This window comes from Caloenas nicobarica, chromosome 34 (assembly GCF_036013445.1).
Source record: "Caloenas nicobarica isolate bCalNic1 chromosome 34, bCalNic1.hap1, whole genome shotgun sequence".
NCBI classification, from domain to species: domain Eukaryota; kingdom Metazoa; phylum Chordata; class Aves; order Columbiformes; family Columbidae; genus Caloenas; species Caloenas nicobarica.
Genome location: NC_088278.1, coordinates 600,276 through 627,770, shown reverse-complemented (window position 1 = coordinate 627,770; position 27,495 = coordinate 600,276). Strand labels below are relative to the sequence as shown.

Genomic DNA, 27,495 nt, shown 5'->3' with positions numbered 1-27,495 from the left:
CACCATCGCTGAAGCTCAATGACGGGGCGAATTGTGCAGCTCCGAGTCCGGGGTGGAGGGGACCAAGGTGGGGGGGTGTAGACCCCTAAATGGTGTGGAGCAACCATGATGTCCCCCAAAAACCACGTGGAGGTGCCTCCACTCCCCAAAAACCATCTCCTGGAGGGGGGTGCGGGGCAGAGGGTCCAATGCGAGGGGCAAAATCGTCATCATGGGACTAACAGCTCTGCCCCACAGCGGCCACGGAGACACGAGCCATGGTGGCCCCCGGGCTCTGGGGAGCCATGAAGCTGCTGGGAACCCTGGTCTTGGTGACGTCCACGGGTGAGTCCACGGGTCCGGCCGAGGGTGGGGACACGTGTTCGGTGGCGCTGACACGCGTGTCCTCGGTTCCGTCGTCCCTTGCAGTGTCCTCGGCGGCGGGCGACACGCGCGTGGTGGGGGGCATGGACTGCGTGCCCCACTCGCAGCCGTGGCAGGCGGCCATCCTGGACATGTACAAGCTCTACTGCGGCGGCGTCCTGGTGGACAAGCAGTGGGTGGTGACGGCGGCCCACTGCACCACGCCGGGGTAAGGGCGGCGTCTTGTGTCGTGTCGCACGGGCTTTGCGCCCCCAGGTGTGGCCAGGTCCCGTGTGTCACGGTCTTCATGGCCCACGCGTGTCCTGTGTCATGGTCCCGTGGGTGTCATGGCCATGGTGTGGTCTCTGTGGCCCACACGTGTCCTGGACGTGCTGTAGACTCCATGTCCCAGACATGTTGTAGATCCCATGTCCCACATGTGTCCTGGACGTGCTGTAGACCCCACATCCCACATGTTGGCCATGCCATGTCCCACACGTGTCCTGGACATGCTGTAGACCCCACGTCTCACATGTTGGCCATGCCGTGTCCCACACGTGTCCTGGCCGTGCTGTAGACCCCACATTCCACACATTGACCATGCCGTGTCCCACACGTGTCCCGGACATGCTGTAGACCCCACATCCCACATGTTGGCCATGCCATGTCCCACACGTGTCCTGGCCGTGCTGTAGACCCCACGTCCCACATGCTGGCCATGCCATGTCCCACACGTGTCCTGGACATGCTGTAGACCCCACGTCCCACATGTTGGCCATGCCATGTCCCACACGTGTCCTGGCCGTGCTGTAGACCCCACATCTCACACATTGGCCATGCCATGTCCCACACGTGTCCTGGACATGCTGTAGACCCCACATCCCACATGTTGGCCATGCCATGTCCCACATGTGTCCTGGACATGCTGTAGACCCCACCTTCCACATGTGTCCTGGACGTGCTGTAGACCCCACATCCCACATGTTGGCCATGCCATGTCCCACACGTGTCCTGGACATGCTGTAGACCCCACATCCCACATGTTGGCCATGCCATGTCCCACACGTGTCCTGGACATGCTGTAGACTCCATGTCCCGGACATGCTGTAGACCCCATGTCCCGGACATGCTGTAGACCCCACGTCCCACATGTTGACCATGCCATGTCCCACACGTGTCCTGGACATGCTGTAGACCCCACGTCCCACACATTGACCATGCCGTGTCCCACACGTGTCCTGAACATGCTGTAGACCCATGTCCCGGACGCTGTAGACCTCACGTCCCACACGTTGGCCATGCCGTGTCCCACATGTGTCCTGGCCGTGCTGTAGACCCCACGTCCCACACATTGACCATGCCGTGTCCCATACGTGTCCTGGCCATGCTGTAGACCCCACCTCCCACATGTTGGCCATGCCATGTCCTGGCCATGCTGTAGACCCCATATTCCACACGTTGGCTGTGCTGTGTCCCATATGTGTCCTGGACATGCTGTAGACCCCACGTCCCACACGTTGGCTGTGGTCTCTCAGTCTTTCGCACGTGTCCCACGCGTGTCTCCCACCCCAGGATCACCACCATCCGCCTGGGCAAGCACAACCTCTACACGCGGGAGGCGGGTGAGATGCAGAGGATGGTGCAGAAGCTGGTGCCCCACCCCAGCTACGACCCCACCACCAAGGACAACGACATCATGATGATCAAGCTCCTGACGCCCGTCACCCTCACCAGCAGGATCCAGGCCATCCCCGTGGCCTCCTGCCTCCCAGACCCTGGCACCACCTGCACCACCTCGGGATGGGGGGCCATCACCTCCCCTGAAGGTACCCGTGGGCCCTTCTGAGTCTCCTCTTGGAGGTCTGGGGCCTCTCCTGGAGGTCTGGGTCTCCTCCTTGGACATCTGGGTCATCTCCTTGGCACCTTGGTCCTCTCCCGAGTTCCTGGGTCTTCTCCTGAACACCCAAGTCCCATCCTGAACCTCTGGGTCCTCTCCTGGACCTCTGGGTCCCCCCATGGATATCTGGGTGGTCTCCTGCACATCTGGGTCCTCTCCTGGACCTCTGGGTCCTCCCCAAGCACCCAAGTCCCATCCTGGGCACCTCAATCCTCTTCTGGACACCTGGGTCCCCTCCTGGACATCTGGGTGGTCTCCCGGACCTCTGGGTCTTCCCAAAACACCCAAGTCCCCTCCTGGGCAACTCCATCCCCTCCTGGACCCCTGGGTCCCTTCATGGACATCTGGGTGGTCCCCTGGACACCCAGGTCCTTTCCCGGACCCCTGGGTCCTCTCCTAAGAAGTGGATACCAAAAAGGGCAGCAGAGGTGGAAAGGGAAGAGAATAACCCGAAATTGGGTTAACTTATCCCAAATATGACAAAAAGAAGGAGGAAAACCCTAAAAACATCTAAAAACCAAGTAACAGTATAAATTATTAAAAAAAAAAATACTAGGCATTTCTTTCAAAAGAAAAGGAAATAAGGGAAAGGAAATGGGAAAATGATAAAATCGAGCCAATGAAAATGAAAGGTAAATTAAAGAGAAAAAGTCAAACAGAACAGAAGGGAGCAGAACAAAATTAAAACCAGTCAAGGTAAATAGTACAGAAGGGGACAAAACAAAAACTAACTTAAAAACCCCAGAATAAGAAAAAAACCATAGTTGAAATAGAATAAAATATGAATATCCAAATATTAAATTGGAGGAAATGAAAGGAAAATGTGAAGAAATGGGAGGAAAATATGAAGAAATTAAAGGAAAATAGAATGAAAATAGATTTTAGGAGAAGGGACCCAAAAAATATAGTATTTCTGAAGTTTTCCCCTGGGAGGAGGTTCCGCCCCCCATGAGCTGTGTCCTCACGGGTAAAACACCCCCAAACCACTCATTTTTCTCCCCAAACCAGCCTGGAGAATTGTCTCCAAGTGGGTTCCCTGAGGGATACACAACTTCTCCGGGCTGGGCGGGTGTTGGCGCTGGGATTTTTGGGGGCGGGAAGCCAATTTTTGCTGATTTCTGGGTCGATTGCTCTGGTTTCTCTCTCCCCTCCCTCCGTTTCCCGTCTCAGTCTCTTACCCGGACGTCTTGCAGTGCGTCAACGTCACCATCTTCTCCACGGCCCAGTGCCGCCAGTTCTACCCCGGCTCCATCACCGAGAACATGCTCTGCGCCGGGAGCATCCAGGGCGGTAGGGACTCCTGCCAGGTACGGCCACCGTGTCCTCTGCTGCCCCTTTGCCATGGGGAACATCTCCGTGGTGGTCCCAGGGGACGTGTCACCTTGTCATGGCGATGAGGTCTTCCTCTGTTGGCTCATGAACCCGAGAAGGTTTGGCCAACCCAATCACGTTCTTCAGCAAAGAAGGGTTGCCCAAATGGTTCCCAGTTGGCCGACTCCATGATGGTCTTCAGCCAAAGGAGGGTTGCCCAAATCGTTCCTAGTTGGCCAACTCCATGATGGTCTTTAGCCAAAGAAGGGTTGCCCAAGTAGTTCCCAGTTGGCCAACTCCATGATGGTCTTTAGCCAAAGAAGGGTTGTCCAAATCGTTCCTAGTTGGACAGCCCAGAGATGGTCTCCAGCCAAAGAAGGGCTGTCCAAATAGTTCCCAGTTGGCCAACCCCGTTATGGTCTTCAGCCAAAGAAGGGTTGTCCAAATCGTTCCTAGTTGGCCAACCCAACGATGGTCTTCAGTCAAAGAAGGGTTGTCCAAATAGTTTCCAGCTGGCCAACCCCATGATTGTCTTCAGCCAAAGAAGGGTTGTCCAGATTACTCCTAGTTGGCCAACCCAATCATGTTCTTCAGCCAAAGAAGGGTTGTCCAAATTATTCCTAGTTGGCCAACTCAGTAACAGCCGGTCAACCTTCTGGGAGTTGAATAACCTGGTGTTGGTTCAACAAGGCTTGGCCAAGGCAATGGCTGGAAAACCCAAAGAGATGTGGACAACCCACTGGGGTGGTTGACCAACCCACTGATAGATAAACAAGCCCCCAAGCATTAGTTATTGGTCACCCAAAGTAATGGTGGTGGAACAACTCGAGAGCTGGACCACCCAAGGGTTGGTTGACCCAGTTGTAGATTATCAACCTCGAGAAGTTGACCAAACCAGTTGGAGGTGACTAATCCAATGGCAGTTGGCCAACCCAATGGTGTTTGGCCCACCCAGTGGCGGTTGACCAATCCAATGGTGGTTGGGGAACCCCATGGTGGTTGCCCAACCGAATGGTGGTTGGCCAACCCAATGGTGGTTGGCCAACCCGGTGGTGGTTGCCCAACTCAACAGAGGTTGCCCAACCCAGTGGTGGTTGCCCAACCCAACAGTGGTTTCCCAACTCAACAGAGGTCATCCAACCAACCCATCGAGGCCCAACAACAACTGGTTGACTGTTGGCTGACCCACCAAAGGTTGGGTGACCTGGTGGAGAGCGGTGGCTTCACCCCCCGTCTTTCCGTAGGGTGACTCCGGGGGACCTCTGGTTTGCAACCGGACCCTCCAAGGGATCGTGTCCTGGGGCATGGAGAGATGTGGGCAACCCAAGAGACCTGGTGTCTACACCAAGGTCTGCAGATACTTCCAGTGGATCCAGAAGATCATGAAGGAGAACTAATGATGGACCAACAACCTCCAGATGTCTCGGCGGGGAGGTCAGAGGACCCCCCCCCACCATGTCCACCCTTCCACCGCTCGCCGGGGCAGGACATTGGGACAAGAAGAGGCGAGTTTGGGGGGTAGAACTGGGGTCACCTGGCGAAGCTGGTGAGATGGTGGGTGGGATGGTCGGAGAAATTAAAGCGTCGTGATATTTGGTGGGAAATTTCGTCCTTTCAACCTGTGTCCCCCCCAAAATAAGCCCAGATTTGAAGACCAGTCCCAGACGTTGTGTCTCCTTGAGGGTCGTCCACAGGTCCAGCCTCCATTCGTGGCCACGGGCTTCATTTTGAGGCCAAATCCTTCCCACCAGCCCCCCCAAAAAGTGACTTTCCAGGGAGAAGAAGTTGGTTTGTTTGAAGACACCTCGTTGCCTTCACTCGTGCTCTCTGACCAGCTCGCAAGGACCAAGATGTGGGGCCGTGGTGGCCTTTTGGTGGCACTGGGGACACAGGGCGCTGGTGTCCGAGTCCTCCAATCTAAATGGAGTTGGTCAATTCAACAAGGGTTACCAACCAAAGATGGTTGCCCAACTCAATCCAGCAAGAGGAGATGCCCAATGGGAATGAAGAACCCAACGAGCAACAAAGGTCACCCAGTCCCATGAGGGTCTCCCAACTCAATGACGGTTGGCCAATGCAACAAGGGTCAGCCAAAGATGATGACGGTTGGTCAAGTCAAGACGGTTGGTTGACCCAATGGTCACCCAACCGAAGATGGTTGGCCAACCCAACAAGAGTTGGCCAACCTAACAAGGGTCAGCCAAAGCTGCTGAGGGCTGGTCAAGCCAAGGAGGTTGGTCAACCCAATGAAGGTCACCCAGTGCAATGACGGTTGGCCAACCCAACAAGTGTTGGCCAACCTAACAAGGGTCAGCCAAAGCTGCTGAGGGCTGGTCAAGCCAAGGAGGTTGGTCAACCCAATGAAGGTCACCCAGTGCAATGACGGTTGGCCAACCCAGCAAGAGTCGGCCAATAAGGGTCACCCAATCCCATGAGGGTCACCCAGTGCAATGACAGTTGGCCAACCCAACAAGAGTCGGCCAACCCAAGAAGGGTCATTGGTTGGGCGCTTCCCAAGACCCACCCACTCCCAAATTGGAGCAACACCATTGGTCGGGCTCTTCCCAAGACCCACCTACCCCAAACTCAACTGTCATTGGCTGGGCTCAACCCAAGACCCTCCCACCCCAAATCAGTGAAACGCCATTGGTTGAGTTCTTCCCAAGACCCACCCACCCCCAAAACGGGGGAACACCATTGGTCGGGCTCGACCCAAGTCCTGCCACCTCCCCACATTTCGGGTCTCACCGCCAAAAGGGGGCGGGACCCACCCGTGGCCCCGCCCCCATTGGGCGTGGCTGCCAACCCCAGGGTCCCTCCCCCAATCGCCTGCCAGGGGCCCGATCCTCTTGACGACCGGCCGATGGGCAGGGCTGTAATTAGCGTTAACGACCTCGGCGTCACGTGACCCCCGCGTCAGCACCGCGCCCAGGGCGTGGCCGTTGTGCTGCCGCGTGGGGATTTGCTTAATCCCACAGTAATGGGGCAGGAGGCGGGCGGGGGCGGGACCCTGCCCCACAGCACCCCATAGGGGACCCACGACACCCCATAGATACCGTGGGGGACCCAGGTGTCCGGGACTGCCCTGCATCACCCCATAGATACCGTACAGAACCCACATCACCCCATAGATGCCATAGGGGACCCAGGTGTCTGGGGCTGCCCCACATCACCCCATAGATACCGTACAGAACCCACATCACCCCATAGATGCCATAGGGGACCCAGGTGTCCGGGGCTGCCCCACATCACCCCATAGATACCGTACAAAACCCACTTCACCCCATAGATACCGTGGGGGACCCAGGTGTCCGGGGCTGCCCCACATCACCCCATAGATACCGTACGGAACCCACATCACCCCATAGATGCCATAGGGGACCCAGGTGTCCGGGGCTGCCCCACATCACCCCATAGATACCGTACGGAACTCACATCACCCCATAGATGCCATAGGGGACCCAGGTGTCTGGGGCTGCCCCACATCACCCCATAGATACCGTAGGGGACCCACATGTCTGGGGCTACCCCATGTCACCCTATAGATACCGTACGGAACCCACTTCACCCCATAGATGCTGTAGGGGACCCAGGCATCCGACCTGCCCCTCTGCACCCCATAACCACCCCACTGGGTCCCACTTCCCCAGCCCCACAGCCACCCAAAGGGACCCAGGCGTCCGGGCCCCCCTTCCCCAGCCCCACAGCCACCCAAAGGGACCCAGGCGTCCGGGTCCCCCTTCCCCAGCCCCACAGCCACCCAAAGGGACCCAGGCATCCGGGCCCCCCTTCCCCAGCCCCACAGCCACCCAAAGGGACCCAGGCGTCCGGGCCCCCCTTCCCCAGCCCCACAGCCACCCAAAGGGACCCAGGCGTCCGGGCCCCCCTTCCCCAGCCCCACAGCCACCCAAAGGGACCCAGGCGTCCGGGCCCCCTTTCCCCAGCCCCACACCGTGGTGGGTGGGGGTGGGGTGTGAATGTGCCACCTGCTGGGTAAAGTCACCAAGCAAACATGGGGGGGGGGCGGTTAACGAGTTAATAATTAACGAGGAGCCTTGATAAGCGGGGCCACCCACCCCCCCAGCAGTGACCCCCATCATGGCCCCACAGCGCAGCCTCATCCTCCTCTTCCTCCTGCTGGTGCTGGTGACCCCCGGTGAGGGGACATGGGGGGCTGGGGGGGGGGCCCTTGGGTGCCATAGGGTGGGGATGGGGGTCCAGGGGGGTCCCCAAAGAGTAGAGGGGGGGTCCAGGGGGGGCGTCCTGGGGGGTCAGTTTGGGGATTTGGGGGGTCCCTGTGGGTGCCATGGGGTGGGAATGGGGGTACAGGGGGGTCCCCAAGGTGGGTCCAGGGGGGATCCCTGGGGATTTGGGGGGGGGTCCCTGTGGGTGCTATAGGGTGGGAATGGGGGTACAAGGGGGTCCCCAAGATGGGTCCAGGGGGGATCCCTGGGGATTTGGGGGGGTCCCTGTGGGTGCTATAGGGTGGGACTGGGGGTACAGGGGGGTCCCCAAGGAGCAGATGGGGTTCTTGGGGGGGTCATATTGGGGGGTCCCTTTGGGTGCCATGGGGAGGGAATGGGGGTACAGGGGGGTCCCCAAAGAGCAGATGGGGGTACGGGGGGGGTCAGTTTGGGGGTACCTGTGGGTGCTATAGGGTGGGACTGGGGGTACAGGGGGGTCCCCAAAGAGCAGATGGGGGTACGGGGGGGGGTCAGTTTGGGGGGTCCCTGTGGGTGCCATGGGGTGGGAATGGGGGTACAGGGGGGTCCCCAAAGAGCAGATGGGGGTACGGGGGGGGGGTCAGTTTGGGGGTCCCTGTGGGTGCTATAGGGTGGGAATGGGGGTACAGGGGGGTCCCCAAGGAGCAGATGGGGGTACGGGGGGGGGTCAGTTTGGGGGGGGGGGGTCAGTTTGGGGGGGGGGGTCAGTTTGGGGGGGGGGTCCCTGTGGGTGCCATGGGGTGGGAATGGGGGTACAGGGGGGTCCCCAAGGTGGGTCCAGGGGGGATCCCTGGGGATTTGGGGGGGTCCCTGTGGGTGCTATAGGGTGGGAATGGGGCTACAGGGGGGTCCCCAAAGAGCAGATGGGGGTACGGGGGGGGGGTCAGTTTGGGGGGTCCCTGTGGGTGCCATGGGGTGGGAATGGGGGTACAGGGGGGTCCCCAAGGTGGGTCCAGGGGGGATCCCTGGGGATTTGGGGGGGTCCCTGTGGGTGCTATAGGGAGGGAATGGGGTACAGGGGGGTCCCCAAAGAGCAGATGGGGTACAGGGTGGGGGTCAGTTTGGGGGGGGTCCCTGTGGGTGCTATAGGGTGGGAATGGGGGTACAGGGGGGTCCCCAAAGAGCAGATGGGGGTACGGGGGGGGGTCAGTTTGGGGGTACCTGTGGGTGCTATAGGGTGGGACTGGGGGTACAGGGGGGTCCCCAAGGTGGGTCGAGAGGGGATCCCTGGGGATTTGGGGTGTCCCTATGGGTGCTATCGGGTGGGAATGGGGGTACAGGGGGTCCCCAAAGAGCAGATGGGGTACAGGGTGGGGGTCAGTTTGGGGGGGTCCCTGTGGGTGCTATAGGGTGGGAATGGGGGTACAGGGGGGTCCCCAAAGAGCAGATAAGGGTCCAGGGGGGGTCAGTTTGGGGGCTCCCTGTGGGTGCTATAGGGTGGGAATGGGGGTACAGGGGGGTCCCCAAAGAGCAGATAAGGGTCCAGGGGGGGTCTGTTTGGGGGGGGTCCCTGTGGGTGCTATAGGGAGGGAATGGGGGTACAAGGGGGTCCCCAAAGAGCAGATGGGGTTGTTTGGGGGGGGTCCCTTTGGATGTCATAGGATGGGACTGGGGGTACAGGGGGGTCCCCAAGATGGGTGCAGGGGCGATCCCTGGGGATTTGGGGGGTCCCTGTGGATGGGGGGGGTCCCATGCCCCCCCCAACTCCCCCGTGTCCCCCAGGGCGGCCGTGGGGCGAGCGGATCCTGGGGGGCAGCGAGTGTCCGTCTGCCGAGCACCCCGGGCTGGTGCTGCTGTTCCAGTTCGACGAGCACCAGTGCGGGGGGGCCCTGCTCAGCACCCAGTGGGTGCTCACCGCCGCGCACTGCCGCACCAGGTGGGACTGGGGGCACTGGGAGGGGCACTGGGAGCACTGGGAGGGGCACTGGGAGCACTGGGAGGGGGACTGGGAGCACTGGGAGGGAGACTGGGGGCACTGGGAGGGGCACTGGGAGCACTGGGATGGGCACTGGGGGCACTGGGAGGGGGACTGGGGGCACTGGGATGGGCACTGGGGGCACTGGGAGGGAGACTGGGAGCACTGGGAGGGGCACTGGGGGCACTGGGAGGTGCACTGGGGGCACTGGGAGGGAGACTGGGGGCACTGGGAAAGGGACTGGGGGCACTGGGAGGGGGACTGGGAGCACTGGGAGCACTGGGAGGGGGACTGGGGGCACTGGGAGGGGGACTGGGGGCACTGGGAGAGGCACTGGGGGCACTGGGAGGGGGACTGGGGGCACTGGGAGGAGCACTGGGGGCACTGGGAGGGAGACTGGGGGCACTGGGAGCACTGGGAGGGGGACTGGGGGCACTGGGGGCACTGGGAGTGGGACTGGGAGTACTGGGACGGGCACTGGGGGCACTGGGAGGGGGACTGGGAGCACTGGGAGGGGCACTGGGGGCACTGGGAGGGAGACTGGGGGCACTGGGAAAGGGACTGGGGGCACTGGGAGCACTGGGAGGGGGACAGGGGGCACTGGGAAAGGGAATGGGGGCACTGGGACAGACACTGGGGGCACTGGGAGTACTGGGAGGTGCACTGAGGGCACTGGGAGAGAAGCCAGGAAGCACTGGGAGGAACTGGGAGGAACTGGGATGGGCACTGGAAAGAGAAACTGGGTCACCATGGCCGTGCCCCACCCGCCATGGCCGTGCCCCCATGTCCCCACCCGTTGTGTACCTTGTGTCCCCATCGCTCCATGAGCGTGTCCCTCTTGTCCCCATCCCTCGTGTCCCCATTCCTCCATGGCCATGTCCCTCTTGTCCCCATCCCTCTTGTCCCCATTCCTCCATGGCCATGTCCCTCTTGTCTCCATCCCTCTTGTCCCCATCTCTCCATGACCATGTCCCTCTTGTCCCCATCTCTCCATGACCGTGTCCCTCTTGTCCCCATCCCTCTTGTCCCCATCTCTCCAGGACTGTGTCCCTTTTGTCCCCATCCCTCGTGTCCCCATCTCTCCATGACCATGTCCCTCTTGTCCCCATCCCTCCATGACCATATCCTTCTTGTCCCCATCCCTCGTGTCCCCATCTCTCCATGACCATGTCCTTCTTGTCCCCATCTCTCCATGGCCATGTCCCTCTTGTCCCCATCCCTCTTGTCCCCATTCCTCCATGGCCATGTCCCTCTTGTCTCCATCCCTCTTGTCCCCATCTCTCCATGACCATGTCCCTCTTGTCCCCATCCCTCCATGACCGTGTCCCTCTTGTCCCCATCCCTCTTGTCCCCATCTCTCCAGGACTGTGTCCCTTTTGTCCCCATCCCTCGTGTCCCCATCTCTCCATGACCATGTCCCTCTTGTCCCCATCCCTCCATGACCATATCCTTCTTGTCCCCATCCCTCGTGTCCCCATCTCTCCATGACCATGTCCTTCTTGTCCCCATCTCTCCATGGCCATGTCCCTCTTGTCCCCATCCCTCTTGTCCCCATCTCTCCATGGCCATGTCCTTCTTGTCCCCATCCCTCCATGGCCATGTCCCTCTTGTCCCCAACCCTCGTGTCCCCATCTCTCCATGACCATGTCCTTCTTGTCCCCATCTCTCCATGGCCATGTCCCTCTTGTCCCCATCCCTCTTGTCCCCATCCCTCCATGGCCATGTCCCTCTTGTCCCCATCTCTGCATGGTCGTGTTCCTCGTGTCCCCATCCCTCGTGTCCCCATCCCTTCATGACCATGTCCTTCTTGTCCCCATCCCTCCATGGCCGTGTCCCTCTTGTCCCCATCCCTCTTGTCCCCATCTCTCCATGGCCATGTCCCTCTTGTCCCCATCTCTCGTGTCCCCATCTCTCCATGACCATGTCCTTCTTGTCCCCATCTCTCCATGGCTATGTCCCTCTTGTCCCCATCCCTCTTGTCCCCATCTCTCCATGGCCATGTCCTTCTTGTCCCCATCCCTCTTGTCCCCATCTCTCCATGGCCATGTCCCTCTTGTCCCCATCCCTCGTGTCCCCATCTCTCCATGACCATGTCCTTCTTGTCCCCATCTCTCCATGGCTATGTCCCTCTTGTCCCCATCCCTCTTGTCCCCATCTCTCCATGGCCATGTCCTTCTTGTCCCCATCCCTCGTGTTCCCATCTCTCCATGACCATGTCCTTCTTGTCCCCATTCCTCCATGGCCATGTCCCTCTTGTCCCCATCCCTCTTGTCCCCATCTCTCCATGGCCATGTCCCTCTTGTCCCCATCCCTCGTGTCCCCATCTCTCCATGACCATGTCCTTCTTGTCCCCATCTCTCCCTGGCTATGTCCCTCTTGTCCCCATCCCTCTTGTCCCCATCTCTCCATGGCCATGTCCCTCTTGTCCCCATCCCTCGTGTCCCCATCTCTCCATGACCATGTCCTTCTTGTCCCCATCTCTCCATGGCTATGTCCCTCTTGTCCCCATCCCTCTTGTCCCCATCTCTCCATGGCCATGTCCCTCTTGTCCCCATCCCTCGTGTCCCCATCTCTCCACGACCATGTCCTTCTTGTCCCCATCTCTCCATGGCCATGTCCCTCTTGTCCCCATCCCTCTTGTCCCCATCTCTCCAGGACTGTGTCCCTTTTGTCCCCATCCCTCGTGTCCCCATCTCTCCATGACCATGTCCCTCTTGTCCCCATCCCTCCATGACCATATCCTTCTTGTCCCCATCCCTCTTGTCTCCATCTCTCCATGACCATGTCCCTCTTGTCCCCATTCCTCCATGGCCATGTCCCTCTTGTCCCCATCCCTCTTGTCCCCATCTCTCCATGGCCATGTCCCTCTTGTCCCCATCTCTCCATGACCATGTCCTTCTTGTCCCCATCTCTCCATGGCTATGTCCCTCTTGTCCCCATCCCTCGTGTCCCCATCCCTCCATGGCCATGTCCCTCTTGTCCCCATCTCTGCATGGTCGTGTTCCTCATGTCCCCATCCCTCTTGTCCCCATCTCTCTTGTCCCCATCCCTCTTGTCCCATCTCTTCATGACTGTGTCCCTCGTGTCCCCATCTCTCCATGACCATGTCCCTCTTGTCCCCATTCCTCCATGGCCATGTCCCTCTTGTCCCCATCCCTCTTGACCCCATCTCTCCATGTCCCCATCCCTCGTGTCCCCATCTCTCCATGGCCATGTCCCTCTTGTCCCCATCTCTGCATGGTCGTGTTCCTCGTGTCCCCATCCCTCGTGTCCCCATCTCTCTCTTGTCCCCATACCTCTTGTCCCCATCCCTTCATGACCATGTCCTTCTTGTCCCCATCCCTTCATGACCATGTCCTTCTTGTCCCCATCTCTCCACCACCATGCCCCTCGTGTCCCAATCCCACCATGGCCATGTTCTTGATGTCCCCACACTTTCATGGCCACGTCCCTCATGGCCACATCCCCTCCACGGCCACGTCCTCCGTGTCCCAAGCCCTGTCTGCCACCCCCCTCCCATGTCCCCCGTCCCACCCGTGTCCCCCTGTCCCTCAGCAACATCCAGGTGCGTGCCGGGGAGCACAGCCTGGCCACGTACACGGGGTGGGAGCAGTTTGCCACGGCCGTGGAAATCGTGGTCCATCCCGGATACAACACGCTGGACGACGACAACTCCTACGCCCACGACCTGATGCTGCTGCGGGTGGAGCCGCCGTTCGAAGTCACCGCCTACGTCCAACCCCTGGAGCTCCCCGGGGCACCCCCGGCCACCGGCACCAACTGCATCGTCATGGGGTGGGGGACAACCACAAGTCCCGAGGGTACGGGGGACCCAGGCGTTCGGGGTGGGTGGTGGCATCTCTGCAGGTGACACACAGGTGTCCAAGGGATGGATACCTTGACGTACATTGGGTTGGGTGGTGGCATCTCCATGGTCAAGGGACACGCATGTCCAAGGGGTGGTCACCTCAACCTGCCTTGGGTTGGATGGTGACATCTCCATGGTCAAGGGACACGTGTGTCCAGGGGATGGTCACCTCAACCTGCCTTGGGGTGGGTGGTGGCATCTCCATGGTCAGGGGACATGTGTGTCCAAGGGATGGTCACCTCAACCTGTCTTGGGGTGGGTGGTGGCATCTCCATGGTCAATGGGTGCAGGTGACAAGGGGATGGTCACCTCAACCTGCCTTGGGTTGGGTGGTGGCATCTCCATGGTTAAGGGACACGCATGTCCAAGGGATGGTCACCTCAACCTGCCTTGGGTTGGGTGGTGGCATCCCCATGGTCAAGGGACACGTGTGTCCAAGGGATGGTCACCTCAACCTGCCTTGGGTTGGATGGTGACATCTCCATGGTCAAGGGACACGTGTGTCCAGGGGATGGTCACCTCAACCTGCCTTGGGGTGGGTGGTGGCATTTCCATGGTCAAGGGACATGTGTGTCCAAGGGATGGTCACCTCAACCTGCCTTGGGGTGGGTGGTGGCATCTCCATGGTCAATGGGTGCAGGTGACAAGGGGATGGTCACCTCAACCTGCCTTGGGTTGGGTGGTGACATCTCCATGCTCAAGGGACACGCATGTCCAAGTGATGGTCACCTCAACCTGCCTTGGGTTGGGTGGTGGCATCTCCATGGTCAAGGGACACGCATGTCCAAGTGATGGTCACCTCAACCTGCCTTCGGTTGGGTGGTGACATCTCCATGGTCAAGAGACACGTGTGTCCAAGGGATGGTCACCTCAACCTGCCTTGGGTTGGGTGGTGGCATCTCCATGGTCAAGGGACACGTGTGTCCAAGGGATGGTCACCTCAACCTGCCTTGGGTTGGGTGGTGGCATCTCCATGGTCAAGGGACACGCATGTCCAAGGGATGGTCACCTCAGCCTGCCTTGGGTTGGGTGGTGGCATCTCCATGGTCAAGGGACATGTGTGTCCAAGGGATGGTCACCTCAACCTGCCTTGGGTTGAGTGGTGGCATCTCCATGGTCAAGGGACACGTGTGTCCAAGGGATGGTCACCTCAACCTGCCTTGGGTTGAGTGGTGGCATCTCCATGGTCAAGGGACACGTGTGTCCAAGGGATGGTCACCTCAACCTGCCTTGGGTTGAGTGGTGGCATCTCCATGATCAATGGGTGCAGGTGACAAGGGGATGGTCACCTCAACCTGCCTTGGGTTGGGTGGTGGCATCTCCATGATCAAGGGACACGCATGTCCAAGGGATGGTCACCTCAACCTGCCTTGGGTTGGGTGGTGACATCTCCATGGTCAAGGGACACGCATGTCCAAGGGATGGTCACCTCAGCCTGCCTTGGGTTGGGTGGTGGCATCTCCATGGTCAAGGGACACGTGTGTCCAAGGGATGGTCACCTCAACTTGCCTTGGGTTGGGTGGTGGCATCTCCATGGTCAAGGGACACGTGTGTCCAAGGGATGGTCACCTCAACTTGCCTTGGGTTGGGTGGTGACATCTCCATGGTCAAGGGACACGCATGTCCAAGGGATGGTCACCTCAACTTGCCTTGGGGTGGGTGGCATCAACCCCACCCAGAGGAGACCTAGCACCCGGGGCTCAGAGCCCTGACCCTGGTTGGCCACGTGTGTCCCCAGAGTCCTACCCCGACACCCCCCAGTGCTTGAACGTCACTGTGGTGAGTGACACCGCCTGCCAGACGGTCTATGGCACCAAGGTCATTGAGGACATGCTGTGCGCCGGCGTGGATGAGGGTGGCAAGGACTCCTGCCAGGTACCGCCACGTCCCCGTGTCCCCATGGCCCCTCACTATGTTCTACAGCCACATCCCCATGTCCCATCACCATGTTCCCATGTCCCATCACCACATCATCATGTCCCATCACCACATCATCATGTCCCATCACCACATCATGTCCCATCACCACATCATGTCCCATCACCACATCATGTCCCATCACCACATCATCATGTCCCATCACCACATCATGTCCCATCACCACATCATCATGTCCCATCACCACATCATGTCCCATCACCACATCATCATGTCCCATCACCATGTTCCCATGTCCCATCACCACATCATGTCCCATCACCACATCATCATGTCCCATCACCACATCATGTTCCATCACCACATCATCATGTCCCATCACCACATCTCCATGTCTCATCTCCACATCCCCATGTCCCCTCGCCACGTCCCCATGTCCCCTCGCCACATCCCCATGCCACATCTCAATGTCCCATCTTCACAACTCCATGTCCCATCACCATGTCCCCATGTCCTACAACCACGTCCCCACGTCCCCTCACCAGGTCCCCGTGTCCCATCACCACATCTCTTTGTCCCCTCATCATGTCACCGTGTCCTACAGGCACGTCCCCATGTACCCTCGCTGTGTCCCCATGTCCTACAACTACATCCCCGTGTCCCATCACCACGTCCCCATGTCCCATCATCATGTCCCCATGTCCTATCTCCACATCCCCATGTCCCCTCACCAGGTCCCCATGTCCGACAGCCACATCTCCATGTCCCATCACCATGTCCACATGTCCCTTCACCACATCTCCATGTCCCGTCACTGTGTCCCCATGTCCTACAGCCACAACCCCATGTCCTACAGCCACATGCCCATGTCCCCTTTCCACATCTCCGTGTCCCATCTCCACATCTCCATGTCCCATCCTCACGTCCCCATGTCCCCTCATCATGTCCCACAGCCACATCTCTTTGGTCACCCTTGTCCCTTTGGCTTCGAGATGTACCTGTGTCCCCCTGTCCCACCACCGTGTCCCCATGGCCACCTCCATGTGTCCCTTGGTCATCTCCTCATGTCCTACGGCCTCATCCCCATGTCCCGTGGTCCTTTTCCGTCCCCGTCATCCCCTGGGCTTTGAACCGTGGTCATAACTTCATGGCCCATCAACTTGTCCCCATGTCCCACGTCCACCTCCTTCTGATCCCCCTTGTCCCTTGGGCTTTGATATGTGGCCACATCTGCATGTCCCATCACCTTGTCCCCATGTCCCACAGCCACGTCCCTCTGGTCCCCCCTTGTCCCCTGGGCTTTGAGATGTAGCTGTGTCCCCATGTCCCATCGCCTTGTCCCCATATCCCATGTCCACCCCTTTCTGGTCCCTCTTGCCCCTTGGGCTGTGACGTGTGGCCACATGTCCCACCCCTACGTACCCACCTCCCATGGTCACCTCGTCCCCTTGGCCTTGAGATGTCCCACTGCCACCACCCAGAACCACGTCCCTTTGGTCCCCTGGGCTTCAGGACACGACCGTGTCCCATGTCCCCATGTCCCATGGTCACCTCTCTTCAGCCCCTGCCACCCCACCCTTCCCTGCTCACCTCACTGTCCCTGGGTCCCAAGAGCAGCCGTCCCCACCGGTGGCCACGTGTCCCCTCCCTGGTGTCCCCTCCCTGGCTGGGGTCTGTGACCGAGGTCCTGTCACGGTCCCTTTTGTCCCCAGGGTGACTCGGGGGGACCTCTGGTCTGCGACGGGGTCCTGCAGGGCATCGTGTCCTGGGGTGACTACCCCTGCGGGCAGGCGGGGAGGCCGGGGGTCTACAGCCAGGTCTACAGCTACCTGCCCTGGATCCTGGAGACCATTGGGGACACCTGAGAGCTCCTCAGCCAACCATGGACCCACCCACCCACCCACGGACCCACCAACCCCACCACGGACCCACCAACCCCACCATGGATCCCCCAACCCAACCATGGATGCACCAACCCCACCATGAACCCACCAACCCAACCACGGACCCACCAACCCAACCACGGACCCATCAACCCCGTCATGGACCCACCAACCCAACTACGGACCCATCAACCCCACCGCAGACCCACCATGACTGGGTTGACCCCCACCACGGCCACTCCGACCCACCGTGGACCCCACCATGGACACGCCGATGCCACCAGAAACGGATTGAACCTACCACCAATGTCCCCGTGACTGGACTGGCCCCACCATGGGTGGATCGACCCTACCATGGATAGACCAAGCCCACCATGACTGGACTGTCCCCAGCATAGACCCCACCATGGATAGACCAAGCCCACCAGAGATGGACCAACCCAACCACAGACCTCACCATGGACCAGACTGATCCCATCATCGTTGGATTGACCCCACCATGGATGGACAGACCCCACCAGAGATGCCACCATGGATGGACCAACCCCACCATGGACCAGACTGATCCCATCATCCTTGCATTGACCCCACCATGGATGGACAGACCTCACCAGAGATGCCACCATGGATGGACCAACCCCACCATTGACAAGACCGATCCCATCATCCTTGCATTGACCCCACCACGGATGGACAGACCCCACCAGAGATGCCACCATGGATGGACCAACCCCACCATTGACAAGACCGATCCCATCATCGTTGGATTGACCCCACCATGGATGGACAGACCCCACCAGAGATGCCACCATGGATGAACCAACCCCACCATTGACAAGACCGATCCCATCATGGTTGAATTGACCCCACCGTGATGGACCAACCCAACTAGAGATGCCACCATCGTTGGGTTGACCCCACTGTAGATGCCACCATGGGTGTCCTGTCCCCACCTCCGACCTCCAACCCCCCCAGACCCACGTCCCACCCCAATAAACCCCCTGGAATCTCCAGAACCTTGTGGGGGCAACCGGGAGGAAAACAGGGCAAAATGGGGCAAGAACGAGCAAAATCGGGCAAAAAATGAGCCAAATTGGGCAAAAATGAGCAAAATCAGAGGAAAAAAAATGGGGAAAAGGGGGGAAAAGGGGGCAAAATCAGGTCGAAACGAAACGGTTCAGAATGGGCTGAACTGGGCAAGAGTGGGCGAAATGGAGCAGAATTGGGTGAACGTGGGTAAAATTGGGCGGAATCGAACCAAACTGGGCAGGAATGGGTGAAACGGAGCAGAACTGGGGAAAATGAGGGAAAAGTGGGGGAAATCAGGGAAAAGAAGAAGAACTGGGCAAAAAACAAGGCCAGTTTTGGAAGGGCGGGGAGGGGGGGAAACCTCAATCCTTGCGAAGTCACCCCAAAAATGCGGCGGGGAGATTCGCTGAGTCAGCAGATGGGGGGAGGCGTTGAGTCAACGGGGCGAATCGTGGCCCCGCCCCGGCTTCGTTAGGGGGTAATTAGGGCAGATAACGAGGCCAGAGGGAAACTGAGGCCGGGGGCCAGGGTGGCCGCGATGGCGCCGGGCGGGAGCTTCGGTAAAGCCGCGTCGGGAGGGGACCCAGGCGTCCTGGCACCCACAAATGCTCCGATCCGCCCTGGGGTGCTGGCAGGGAACCCAGGCGTCCGGGAATCGCCTCCTCCCCCATCCCGGCCCAGCTGAACTGGGAGAAGATCTTGAGTCCCGTTGTGGGGAGAACTGGGAGCAACTGGGGGACCCGGATGCCTGGGTCCCCTGGGATTATTGGGGGGGACATGGGGGTGACCCGGACGCCTGGGTCCCCTGGGATTACTGGGGGGGACATGGGGGGTACCCGGACGCCTGGGTCCCCTGGGAGCATCAGGGGTGACATGGGGGGTGCAGGTCCCGGACGCCTGGGTCCCCTGGGATTATTGCGGGGGACACGGGGTGCACCCGGATGCCTGGGTCCCCTGGGATTATTGGGGGGGACATAGGGGGCACCCGGACGCCTGGGTCCCCTGGGATTGTTGGGGGGACATAATGGGCACCCGGACGCCTGGGTCCCCTGCGATTGTTGGGGGGACATGGGGGTGGCCCGGACGCCTGGGTCCCCTGGGACTCCCCCTCCCCCACCCCTGGCCCCTCCCCCATCCCAGGGGCGGGCCCACGTGACCCGGCCCCTCCCACTCGGGGACAAACCCCCTCCCCCCCCAGCCCCACCCATGGGCACCCGGAGGCGGCGACGGGCGCCCAACGCGGGACCCGACGCGGGGACACGAGAGGTGACACGGGGGGTGACACGGGGGGTGACACGGGGGGTGACACGGGGGGTGACACAGGGGACAGCGGGGCGGGAGGAGGAGGATGGACGGGGAGAGAGGGAGGAAGGAAGGGGGTGGGAATAGGGGGAGAAGGGGGAAGGAAGGGGGTGGAAATAGGGAGAGAAGGGGGAAGGAAATAGGGAAAGAAGGGGGAAGGAAATAGGGAGAGAAGGGGGAAGGAAGGGGGTGGAAATAGGGAGAGAAGGGGGAAGGAAGGGGATGGAAATGGGGAAGGAAGGGGGAAGGAAATAGGGGGAGAAGGAGGAAGGAAATAGGGAAGGAAGGGGGTGGAAATAGGGAAGGAAGGGGGAAGGAAGGGGGTGGAAATAGGGAGAGAAGGGGAAGGAAGGGGGTGGAAATAGGGAGAGAAGGGGAAGGAAGGGGGTGGAAACAGGGGGAGAAGGGGGAAGGAAGGGGGTGGAAATAGGGAAGGAAGGGGGAAGGAAGGGGGTGGAAATAGGGGGAGAAGGGGAAGGAAGGGAGTGGAAATAGGGGGAGGAGGGGGAAGGAAGGGGGTGGAAACAGGGGGAGAAGGGGGAAGGAAGGGGGTGGAAATAGGGAAGGAAGGGGAAGGAAGGGGGTGGAAATAGGGGGAGAAGGGGGTGGAAATAGGGGGAGAAGGGGGTGGAAATAGGGAAGGAAGGGGGAAGGAAGGGGGTGGAAATAGGGAGAGAAGGGGAAGGAAGGGGGTGGAAACAGGGGGAGAAGGGGGAAGGAAGGGGTGGAAACAGGGGAGAAGGGGGAAGGAAGGGGGTGGAAATAGGGGGAGAAGGGGAAGGAAGGGAGTGGAAATAGGGGGAGGAGGGGGAAGGAAGGGGGTGGAAACAGGGGGAGAAGGGGGAAGGAAATAGGGAAGGAAGGGGGTGGAAATAGGGAAGGAAGGGGGAAGGAAGGGGGTGGAAATAGGAGAGAGGGAGGAAGGGAAGACGGAAGGAAGGAAGGAGGAATGGGAAGGGAAGGGAAGGGAAGTGGGAGAGGAGGAAGGCGGAAAGAAAGAGGGACGGAAAGAGGGATGAGGAGAAAGGACGGGGGGTGGAATGGGAAGTAGCGAGGGTGGACGTGGGAGAGGAGGAAGGAAGGAGGGTGGAAGGAGGAAGGAAGGAGGGTGGAGAAGTGGTAGAAAGGGGAGAGAAGGAGGAAGGAAAGGAGAAGGAAGGGGGAAAGAAGGAGGAAGGGAATGGGGATGGAAGGAGGGAAGCAGGAGGATGGAAGGAGGAAGAAAGGTGGGAGGGGAGGGAGGGAGGGAGGGAGGAAGGATGGAAGGATGGATGGAAGGATGGAAGGAAGGGAGGATGGAAGGAAGGATGGAGGGAAAGAAGGAAGGAAGGATGGAAGGAAGGAAGGATGGAAGGAAGGAAGGATGGAAGGAAGGAAGGAAGGAAGGAAGGAAGGAAGGAAGGAAGGAAGGAAGGATGGAAGGAATGGAGGAAGGAGGAATGGAAGGAAGGATGGAAGGAAGGATGGAAGGAAGGAAGGAAGGAAGGAAGGAAGGAAGGATGGAAGGAAGGATGGAGAAGGATGGAAGGAAGGAAGGAAGGAAGGAAGGAAGGAAGGAAGGAAGGATGGAAGGATGGAAGGAAGGAAGGAAGGAAGGAAGGAAGAAGGAAGGAAGGAAGGAAGGAAGGATGGAAGGAAGGATGGAAGGAAGGATGGAAGGAAGGATGGAAGGATGGAAGGGTGGAAGGATGGAAGGATGGAAGGATGGAAGGATGGAAGGAAGGAAGGAAGGATGGAAGGATGGAAGGAAGGATGGAAGGATGGTGGAAGGATGGAAGGAAGGATGGAAGGAAGGAAGGATGGAAGGAAGGAAGGATGGAAGGAAGGATGGAAGGATGGAAGGGTGGAAGGAAGGAAGGATGGAAGGATGGAAGGATGGAAGGAAGGAAGGAAGGAAGGATGGAAGGATGGAAGGAAGGAAGGAAGTAGAATGGAAGGAAGGATGGAAGGAAGGATGGAAGGAAGGATGGAAGGAAGGATGGAAGGAAGGAAGGATGGAAGGAAGGAAGGATGGAAGGAAGGATGGAAGGATGGAAGGGTGGAAGGAAGGAAGGATGGAAGGATGGAAGGAAGGATGGAAGGAAGGAAGGAAGGATGGAAGGAAGGATGGAAGGATGGAAGGGTGGAAGGAAGGAGGGAAGGAAGGATGGAAGGATGGAAGGAAGGATGGAAGGAAGGATGGAAGGATGGAAGGGTGGAAGGAAGGAAGGAAGGAAGGATGGAAGGATGGAAGGAAGGAAGGAAGTAGAATGGAAGGAAGGATGGAAGGAAGGATGGAAGGATGGAAGGAAGGAAGGATGGAAGGAAGGATGGAAGGAAGGATGGAAGGATGGAAGGAAGGAAGGAAGGAAGGATGGAAGGATGGAAGGAAGGATGGAAGGATGGAAAGAAGGGAGGAAGGAAGGAGAAAGGAAGGAAGGATGGAAGGATAGAAGGATGGAAGAATGGAAGGAAGGAAGGATGGAAGGATGGAAGGAAGGAGGGAAGGATAGAAGGATGGAAAGATGGAAGGAAGGATGGAAGGAAGGGAGGAGAATGGAAAGGAAGAGGGAAGGAAGGAGGGAAGGAGGGAAGGAAAGAAGGAAGGAGAAAGGAAAGAAGGAGGGAAGGAGAATGGAAGGAAGGAAGGAGGGAAGGAAGGAGAATGGAAGGAAGGAGGGAAGGAGGGAAGGAGAATGGAAGGAAGGAGAGAAGGAAGGAAACTGGGACACACTGGGGGGACACCAGGTGGCGGGGACACCAGGACACCCCTCGTGTCCCCCCCAGGCCATGGAGCTGCTGCCCCACGTGCTGCTGCTGCTGCTGCTGGCGGGTACGTGGGGACCCGCGTGTCCCCTCATGTCCCCCACGTGTCCCCATGTCCCCCTGTCCCCATGTCCCCATATCCCCCTGTCCCCATGTCCCTCTGTCCCCCTGTCCCCATGTCCCCCTGTCCCCATGTCCCCATGTCCCCATGTCCCCCTGTCCCCATGTCCCTCTGTCCCCCTGTCCCCCTGTCCCCCTGTCCCCATGTCCCCATGTCCCCCCCCATCCCCACATCGCCACATCCCCTATGTCTCCACATCCCCCATGTCCCTCTGTCCCCCTGTCCCCTTGTCCCCATGTCCCCCTGTCCCCATGCCCCCCTGTCCCCATGTCCCCCTGTCCCTCTGTCCCCCTGTCCCCATGTCCCCCTGTCCCCTTGTCCCCATGTCCCCCTGTCCCCATGCCCCCCTGTCCCCCTGTCCCTCTGTCCCCCTGTCCCCATATCCCCATGTCCCCCCCATCCCCACATCGCCACATCCCCTATGTCTCCACATCTCCCATGTCCCTCTGTCCCCCTGTCCCCTTGTCCCCATGTCCCCCTGTCCCCTTGTCCCCATGTCCCCCTGTCCCCATGTCCCCCTGTCCCCACATCCCCACATCCCCCTGTCCCCACATCCCCCTGTCCTCCCCACGCCCCCCCCATGTCCCCCTTGTCCCCATATCCCCATGTCCCCACGTCCCCCTGTCCCCACATCCCCCTGTCCCCATATCCCCATGTCCCCCTTGTCCCCACGGTGACGCATCTTCCGCCCCGTGTCCCCCCCCTGGCAGGAGGCGCCTGGGGACACGACCCCCCCGGTGTCCCCTGTCCGGCCGGTGGGGACGGAACCGGCTGCGTCCCCGCGTCCCGGGGGGTGACGAGGGACGACGACCGGATCATCGGGGGGTACCCGTGCGTCCCCCGCTCCCAGCCCTGGCAGGTTTACATCTACGCGCCCGTGCGCTGCGGGGGGGTCCTGCTCAGCGACATGTGGGTGCTGTCGGCCGCACACTGCAACCGCAGGTGGGGACACGGCGGGGACACGGCCCAGGGCTGGGGACACCGGGGGGGACACCGCGGGAACACTGCACAGGGATGGGGACACTGGGGGGGACACCCCCGGGACACTGCACAGGGATGGGGACACTGGTGGGGACACAGTGTGAGGATGGGGACACTGGGGGGGACACCCCTGGGGACACTGCACAGGGATGGGGACACTGGTGGGGACACAGTGTGGGGATGGGGACACTGAAGGGACACTCCATGGGGACATCGTGTGCGGATGGGGACACTGGGGGGGACACTGGGGGGGACACCGTGTGGGGATGGGGACACCCGAGGGGGGACACCCCACCCTCACGTCCCCCCCAAAGTCCCCATGTCCCCAAACCCCTTCCCACTCCCACGTCCCCCGCACTGTCCCCATGTCCCCAACTCTCTCCCCATCCCCATGTCCCCCCAATGTCCCCACGTCCCCCCCACTGTCCCCACGTCCCCCCCACTGTCCCCATGTCCCCAATCCTCTCCCCATAACCACGTCCCCGCCACTGTCCCCACATCCCCCCATGTCCCCACGTCCCCAATGTCCCCACATCCCCCCATGTCCCCACGTCCCCCGCACTGTCCCCATGTCCCCAACCCTCTCCCCATCCCCACGTCCCCATGTCCCCCCCAACTGTCCCCATGTCCCCCCACTGTCCCCACGTCCCCAACCCTCTCCCCATCCCCACGTCCCCCCATGTCCCCATGTCCCCCCAACTATCCCCACGTCCCCCGCACTGTCCCCACGTCCCCAACCCTCTCCCCATCCCCACGTCCCCCGCAATGTCCCCATGTCCCCCCACTGTCCCCACATCCCCCCCACTGTCCCCCCCCAGACACCTGCGCCTGCGCCTGGGGGAGAACGACCTGCAGCGGCGGGAGGGGACGGAGCAGGAGCGCCGGGGGGTGGCGGCCATCCCCCACCCGGCCTACGACCCGTCCACGCTGCGGAACGACCTGCTGCTGCTCAAGCTGGACCGGCCGGCCAAACTGGGCCGGGCCGTGCGGCCCCTGGCCCTCCCCGGCGCCTGCGCCCCCGCCGGCGCCACCTGCCTCGTGTCGGGCTGGGGAACCGTCACCACCCCGCAAGGTGAGCGCTGGAACGCCGAGTAAAGTTGTAGTAAAGCCGTAGTAACGTCGTAGTAAACCCGTAGTAATGTCGTAGTAAACCCGTAGTAACGTCGTAGTAAACCCGTAGTAACATCCTAGTAAACCCACAGTGAACTGAGGCTGGGGGACCGTCACCACCCCGCAAGGTGAGCGCTGGAACGCGGAGTAAAGTTGTAGTAAAGCCGTAGTAACGTCGTAGTAAACCCATAGTAACATCCTAGTAAACCCACAGTGAACCGAGGCTGGGGGACCGTCACCACCCCGCAAGGTGAGCGCTGGAACGCGGAGTAAAGTTGTAGTAAAGCCATAGTAACATCCTAGTAAAGCCATAGTAACATCCTAGTAAACCCACAGTGAACTCAGGCTGGGGAACTGTCACCACCTGCCAAGGTGAGCGCTTAAAAATGGAGTAAAGTTGTAGTAAACCCATAGTAACATCCTAGTAAACCCATAGTAACATCCTAGTAAACCCACAGTGAACTCAGGCTGGGAAACTGTCACCACCCCCAAGGTGAGCAGTTAAGCACGTAGTAAAGTTGTAGCAAACCCATAGTAACATCCTAGTAAAGCCACAGCAAAGTTGGGCTGGGGAACCGTCACCACTCCACAAGCTGAGCGGTTAAACACATAGTAAAGTTTTAGGAAACCCGTAGTAACATCATAGTAAACTCAGGCTGGGGAACCGTCACCACCTCCCAAGGTGAGCAGTTAAGCACGTAGTAAACTCGTAGTAACATCCTAGTAAACCCACAGTAAAGTCAAGCTGGGGAACCATCACCACCCCTCAAGGTAAATGCTGACCGGGGTTAAACACATAGTAAAGTTGTAGTTAACCCATAGTAACATCCTAGTAAACCCACAGTAAAGTCCTAGAAAGTCTGTAGTAAACTACTACTAAGCCAATCTGTAGTGAACCTTGTAGTAAAGTTGTAGTAAACCCATAGTAACAGCTTAGGAAACCCATGGTGAAGTCATAGCAAGTCTATAGTAGGCCCATAGTAAATTACTACTAAGCCAATCTGTAGTGAACCTTGTAGTAAACCCGTAATGAACCATAGTAAAATAATAGTACGCCAATCTGTAGTGAAACCCATAGTAGAGTCATAGTAAGTCCATACTAATAGTAAACCAACCTGTAGTGCCTGAGATCAACTCACAAGTAACTGACGGATGATCTGTAAGTAACCTACAAATAATTGATGCATAAGCTGTGAGTAACCCGTGAGTAAGCTATGAGTAACCTATGAGTAACCTATGAGTAAGGCCAGGACGATCCCGGCAGCCCCCCGGGGGTGTCCCGGCCGCCCCCCGACCCCTCCCGTGCCTTCCCCGCCCCCCCAGTGACCCTCCCCCGCCACCTGATCTGCGCCTACGTCACCGTGGTCTCGGAGGCCGAATGTCGCCGCGCGTATCCCCAGCGCGTCACCCCCCAGATGCTCTGCGCCGGGGTGGGCAACAAGCGCACCGACGCCTGCCAGGTAACCTGGGGGGGGACCCCAAAATCCACCTCCTGCACCCCCAAACCCACTCTGAGAAAAGGGACCCCCCCTCCCCAAGTCAGCCCGTCCCCCCCATGAACAAGGAGCCTCCAGAGTTGGCCCAAGAAGAACCTCAAGTTCTTGAGACCCCCCCCCCAAAGTCGTGTCCCCTCCATTCCCATCCCCAAACCCCCCCACCCCAAGGACCCCCCCCCACCCCCAGAGTTGTCCCCCCCAAATCTACGTGTCCCCCCAACTCGTGTCCCCCCCAAACTCAAGGTCTCTTGGTGTCCCCCCCAACCCCACGTGTCCTCCAGCCCAAGAACCTTCTCCCCCAATGGCTCAACGTCACCTCCACGTGTCCCCCCGGCCCTGGCCCCACCTTGGGGTGTCCCCAACGTTGTCCCCTCCCCACAGGGTGACTCGGGGGGGCCCCTGTCGTGCAACGGGACCCTCCAGGGCATCGTGTCGTGGGGGCTGCAGACCTGCGCCCTCCCCGGCCACCCCGGCGTCTACACCCGCGTCTGCGACTACGTGGGCTGGATCGAGAGGACCATGGGCGCCAACTAAGGGGGGACAACCCCGCGGGGCCACCAACGGGCAACGGGGATGGGGATCTGGGCCACCACAGACCACGGACGGGACATGAGGGCAAAGAGTTGGGTCATTATGGACACAGGGACATGGATCTGGGCCACCATGGGCCACGGACAGGACATGAGGACAAAGAGTTGGGTGATTACAGACATAGGGACACGGATCTGGGCCACCATGGACTATGACCACGGACACAAGGACACGGGTCTGGGCCACCACGGACCACTGATCTGGGCCACCACGGACTATGGACACAGGGACAAAGATCTGGGCCACCACAGACCACAGATCTGGGCCACCAAAGTCTACGACTATGGACAGAAAGATCTTGGCCACCATGGACAGAAAGATCTGGGCCACCATGGACTGTGACTATGGACACAGGGACAAAGATCTGGGCCACCACAGACCACAGATCTGGGCCACCAAAGTCTACGACTATGGACAGAAATATCTTGGCCACCACGGACAGAAAGATCTGGGCCACCATGGACTATGACTATGGACACAGGAACAAAGATCTGGGCCACCACAGACCACAGATCTGGGCCACCAAAGTCTACGACTATGGACAGAAAGATCTTGGCCACCATGGACAGAAAGATCTGGGCCACCATGGACTATGACTATGGACACAGGGACAAAGATCTGGGCCACCACAGACCACAGATCTGGGCCACCAAAGTCTACGACTATGGACAGAAAGATCTTGGCCACCACGGACAGAAAGATCTGGGCCACCATGGACTGTGACTATGGACACAAGGACAAAGATCTGGGCCACCATAGACTTTGGTGGCCCAGATCTGTGGTCTACGACTATGGGCAGAAAG

General features: G+C 59.6%; 3 protein-coding genes across 3 annotated transcripts; all 3 read left to right on the top strand.

The window, feature by feature from the left end:
* The first annotated feature begins 257 nt into the window (after positions 1 to 257).
* Positions 258 to 4,947, top strand: LOC136000662 (kallikrein-13-like). The gene is made up of 5 exons (XM_065654592.1): positions 258 to 324; positions 409 to 571; positions 1,915 to 1,964; positions 3,410 to 3,546; positions 4,795 to 4,947. The coding sequence occupies exons 1-5, from the start codon at positions 258 to 260 to the stop codon at positions 4,945 to 4,947; spliced, it is 570 nt and encodes a 189-aa protein (XP_065510664.1).
* A 2,701-nt stretch (positions 4,948 to 7,648) lies between these two features.
* Positions 7,649 to 17,299, top strand: LOC136000695 (trypsin-3-like). The gene is made up of 5 exons (XM_065654628.1): positions 7,649 to 7,706; positions 9,496 to 9,649; positions 13,244 to 13,509; positions 15,295 to 15,431; positions 17,147 to 17,299. The coding sequence occupies exons 1-5, from the start codon at positions 7,649 to 7,651 to the stop codon at positions 17,297 to 17,299; spliced, it is 768 nt and encodes a 255-aa protein (XP_065510700.1).
* Positions 17,300 to 18,884: 1,585 nt separating this feature from the next.
* LOC136000661 (kallikrein-14-like) lies at positions 18,885 to 26,635 on the top strand. The gene is made up of 7 exons (XM_065654591.1): positions 18,885 to 18,906; positions 19,545 to 19,612; positions 22,415 to 22,460; positions 23,225 to 23,456; positions 24,281 to 24,567; positions 25,929 to 26,065; positions 26,483 to 26,635. Exons 1-7 carry the CDS (start codon positions 18,885 to 18,887, stop codon positions 26,633 to 26,635), a joined length of 945 nt encoding a protein of 314 aa, XP_065510663.1.
* Positions 26,636 to 27,495: the final 860 nt, after the last annotated feature.